The sequence below is a fragment of the Buceros rhinoceros genome, unplaced genomic scaffold (assembly GCF_000710305.1).
Source record: "Buceros rhinoceros silvestris isolate BGI_N320 unplaced genomic scaffold, ASM71030v1 scaffold31140, whole genome shotgun sequence".
In the NCBI taxonomy this organism is placed as follows: domain Eukaryota; kingdom Metazoa; phylum Chordata; class Aves; order Bucerotiformes; family Bucerotidae; genus Buceros; species Buceros rhinoceros.
The window spans coordinates 7,145-7,907 of record NW_010390670.1 but is presented as its reverse complement, the minus strand read 5'-3'; the positions used below and the strand labels follow the sequence as shown (position 1 = coordinate 7,907).

General features: G+C 60.7%; 1 protein-coding gene across 1 annotated transcript in view; it reads left to right on the top strand.

The window, feature by feature from the left end:
• Positions 1-207: 207 nt before the first annotated feature.
• Positions 208-763, top strand: part of CASP9 (caspase 9, apoptosis-related cysteine peptidase) — a gene marked incomplete at its 5' end in the record, with an annotated part of 5,090 nt that continues 4,534 nt past the window's right edge. The window contains one exon of the mRNA XM_010138697.1: positions 208-427. Within this exon, the coding sequence (XP_010136999.1) occupies positions 208-427 (220 nt within the window). The remainder of the gene's footprint in view (positions 428-763) is intronic.

Sequence of the window (763 nt, the reverse complement as noted above, 5' to 3'; positions counted from 1 at the left end):
GAGGCAGGGGGCTTTCATGGGGTGGTGGGGAACTGGGGTTTGGGTGGCTGCTGGGGGTCTCCGTGACTGTCCCTGCTGGGTCTCGGTCTCATGCTCGATGTGGATCCCCGTGTTTCCCCTCCCTGGGTGCCCATCAGAAAGACTGGCCAGGTGATGCACCTGGGCTCAGGGTGAACGCTCCTCATCCGGGGTTTTCCTCCTCTGCAGAGCGCCGGCAGCCGCGGAGAGCAAGCCCGGCAGCTGCTCATCGACCTGGAGACCCGCGGGAAGCAGGCGTTCCCTGTATTCCTCTCGATCCTGCGGGACACCGGGCAGGGTGACCTCGCGGACATGCTGATCGAGGAGTGTGAATCCCCGCCAGCGCTGCCACATCCAGTCGACCTGAGGCCTGTGGAGCTGGACTTACACAGAGAAAAACGTGATAGAAGTAAGTGTTGAGTTGGTCTGTGGGTGTCTGTGAAGTGCTGGTGGCTCTTATCCTGGAGCATGGCTGGAGAGGGGACTGTGCAGAGCTGCTGGGACAATGTCATGCTAGCCGGTAGTGGAGGGTTTTAAGCTCAGGCCATGTGCTCGTGGTGGTAGGAGCCTCCTTCTCTGTATTTTTGCACTCAGCCTCTGTGGTACCTTGGTGAAAGTGGATTTTGCTATGTCCTCGCTGTTTGTGCTCTGCTGCGTCAGCGTCAGTCATAGCACAGCCTTTCAGCGCGGCCGCTGCAACCAGCGGCTGGTGGCCCCGCGTATTCCTTGGGGCCTGACGCCGGCG